This window comes from Saprolegnia parasitica (assembly GCF_000151545.1).
Source record: "Saprolegnia parasitica CBS 223.65 unplaced genomic scaffold supercont2.829, whole genome shotgun sequence".
Lineage (NCBI taxonomy): Eukaryota > Oomycota > Saprolegniomycetes > Saprolegniales > Saprolegniaceae > Saprolegnia > Saprolegnia parasitica.
The window spans coordinates 1-3126 of NW_012157223.1; the positions used below are offsets into that span (position 1 = coordinate 1).

The 3126-nt window shown below is 55.2% G+C and overlaps 2 protein-coding genes across 2 annotated transcripts; one reads left to right on the plus strand and one right to left on the minus strand.

Moving 5' to 3' along the window:
• Positions 1 to 3: 3 nt before the first annotated feature.
• SPRG_17871 (hypothetical protein) lies at positions 4 to 366 on the plus strand (the record flags this gene model as incomplete). Its single annotated transcript, XM_012357280.1, has 1 exon — positions 4 to 366. One exon carries the CDS (start codon positions 4 to 6, stop codon positions 364 to 366), a length of 363 nt encoding a protein of 120 aa, XP_012212670.1.
• A 1227-nt stretch (positions 367 to 1593) lies between these two features.
• SPRG_17874 (hypothetical protein) lies at positions 1594 to 2678 on the minus strand (the record flags this gene model as incomplete). The annotated part of the gene is made up of 4 exons (XM_012357281.1): positions 1594 to 1684; positions 2232 to 2301; positions 2346 to 2542; positions 2590 to 2678. The coding sequence occupies 4 exons, from the start codon at positions 2676 to 2678 to the stop codon at positions 1594 to 1596; spliced, it is 447 nt and encodes a 148-aa protein (XP_012212671.1).
• Between the last annotated feature and the right edge of the window lie 448 nt (positions 2679 to 3126).

Below are 3126 nucleotides of genomic sequence, written 5' to 3' on the forward strand. Positions count from 1 at the left end.
GAAATGTGCACGGTGCGCATGGACGATGCGACGCGGACGCGGCTCCTCTATGGCAGTGACGACGACGACGACGAAGGGTACGGTCTTCGGTACAAGTTTACGCTGCGGGACGGCGAGGACGAGCAGGCCGTCGACTTGCCCGAGTACTTGATTCCGAACTCGCTCCTGCACCGACTGATTGCGCAGAACGGGTTTGAACTCGTGCTCCAGGAAAACTTTCAGTCGTTTGTCGCACTCCACAGCCAAGTGCCGCGCCACCGCGAGCTCCTCTCCAAGATGCACGTGCTCAACTTTAACGGCACCATCTCGGACGTCGAGTGGGACATTGTGAGCCTCTACCAAGTACTCGCGTTTCGAAAGCTCTAGTTGATACACTGATACTTTTTCGTTTCTGTCATTTGTGTCGTCCTTCTTCTTACGCATGCAAAGAGTGCGAGCTTGCAGGAGCGCTGCAAGCTTGTAGGAGGAATTGGCGTCGAGGAAGTCCAAAGGCACATCCTCGTTAAATCGGTAAGGAAGGTCTTTCGTAGATGCCAACTCGGTCACTGCGCCATTATTGTCGACAATGCTCCGGATTCAATTCGGGGTGACTTGCTACCGGTACCTTTTGACAATATTATTGGGGCACGCCAGCGATAGTGCTATAAGCATCATGTCTGCAGCGTAAGCGAGCTGCATTGATTGCTCAAGACACCATTCGAGCACTACGAAGCGGTTGGCGTTGGGCGATTGAACACTCGCCTGCTACCAGTTCATGCTATACCAGCTAGTCGCTGCGTCATGAGGTCTGCGCAAAGACGGCCCCGGTAGATTCGTGCATTGGCGACAAGGCTATGCATAGCGTTATAGCCAAGGGCTGGTGCAAGTCTGGCCTTTCTAATCGAGGTGCTGAATCCAGTTTGAACAAAACAGGTCAAGTGCGGCTGCCCGAACAGGGTGAGCTAGCAGGAACTTTTAAATGCGAAGCGTTGTTTACCGGTACGTATTTGCGACGACGGCGTGTTGGCCTACACGAAAGCCAACGCGCGACCATCGCTGCGCTGCGCAGACTCTTCCGGGCCAACGCGCCGTCGTCGGGCTGAAAATACGAGTTGATCCTGTGGGAGGCTGGTAGTATCGGTATTATTACCGGAGATTCCCACTGAACGTTCCTACCAGAAAAACACCGGGAATAAAACGCATTTGACCGGTGGTCTATCCGGGCTTTGGCCACGCAATATACGTGGGGAGTGAAATTCAGCTCCTGCCAATTTGTAATATTTGCAGCAGTGTCAGATATCTGGTAGAAAGGATATCCCGCAGTAAAGCGTTTACTCGTACTAATCTTTCGCCTTTTACTAAAGATTACCGTGGACGTCTTACAAACAATGCGGCTTCACTAATTTCTGACCTCCCTCTGGGAGGCCCCCCATTCCAAAAACCTCTCCAAATTATCAAACCACACCACTCGAATTTTCTTCATCCCCCTTCTCAGTTATATATATGAACGTGTTTCGCGTTATCTTTGTTGTTACGAAGAGTTCGCATACGTAGAGACTAGCAATCTCCTTCTTCTTCATTCGCTCAAGTGACTGAGCTATACTAACTAATTAACTAGGTACACTCACGCGGCGCGATCGAGTTGTTGGCCCGGTGACGGCGCGGCGCGTCGTTGGACGCATGCAGCGCATCGAGTGCGACGGGCCTGCACAAATTCATGGCAACCGTCACGCAGACAGCGAAAGTGCTTGGGCTGGACGGGACGCTGTTGCATCAAAGGAGTGCCGCAGGTATGGATATCCTCTGACGGGCTCTGGACACGAGATTGTGTGGTCAATGGAATGCGATCATCATCCTCGACGACCGGCTCGGGCTTGGGAGCCATCGCTAGTCCATCACGCGATCGACGAGGCGGGATGTCAGCCGCAGCGTGCAGACCGATACAGACGTGCCACGGTACCAGTGGCAGAGACGCGTCTGGAAGATCCGTGGCTACCGTAGGCTCATCCTTGGGTTCAAGAAAGGGCAGGACGTCTCGCGCCGGTGATGCTTGGCTCGTCGATGCCTCGACTTTGACTGGTGCGATAGTCGTCTCTGACTTTAATGCTGCATGCTCAGCGGTCAAGACCGCAGGCGGCCACGGGACTGTCACTGCTCGCAGAACGCCATCGGGGACCTCGCGAAAGTCATATCTAACACGACGTTATACGACGTTCGCGCTCCACTCGCCGATACATCATGATGGCCAGTACCGGATGGAGAGACGAGGCGTCTCAACGAGCGTCACGAACGTACCATGCGTCAGCGCATACGGACGGGTGCCTACGCACGGCGCATGAACCTTCTGGGCTCGGCACCGGACGCACCAATGTGCGCCACGCCGTCGTGCATGCATGCACCGTAGTTAGCGCACGTCTGGCTCGCAGTCGTTGCCACTGTGACGCCGTCGCAAGTCGACTCAAAGACAGCAGACCATCCGTTGCGCAGGCGCTTGGACGTGGCACAGTCCACGAGTGCGCATGCGTCAGCTAACGTGTTGCCATGAAGCCACAGCGGCGACGATCTACAAGGTGCACATGCAGGCTAGCCAGCATCACTCGGCCATCGTACCCAAGCTCGATTCGGTCAAGACCCAAGGCGATGAGCTTCTCCAGCACGGATGGCAGAACGTGGTGCAGCTGGAGCATGAGCTCGCGCATGAGGTCGTCGATCTTTCAGCAAAATGGATTGTGTTGCGGACGATGTCGTCGTATCCGGATGGCTAACATCACGCAACTGAGCTCGACGTGGTGTACTGTCCCTTGTCCAGGCTAAACGCTGACTACCGACCAGGGCCATGACTGCGGCTGTGCCTATGCGTAGGTGATGGGTCATGTCTGCGTACGTGCCATCGTCTGTGTCACTGGCAGTGCCATCTAGTACAAGTAGTCCTCTGCCACGCTTTTGCTGCCAAAATCTTTGAATCCGGATAATACTGCTGATATCCGGCGTTCCTGCTTGAAAAGCTATCTCGCGACGATGGTGTACGAGGTCCGGCTGAAGCTCGGGACGGACGACGAGGGCGTGTTATGGCCGCGCCGCCCGCAGGTCGGTCCGTCGGGTCTCCTCGGTTGCATGCGCAACCTTCCTCTCCGGACGTACAAGGCC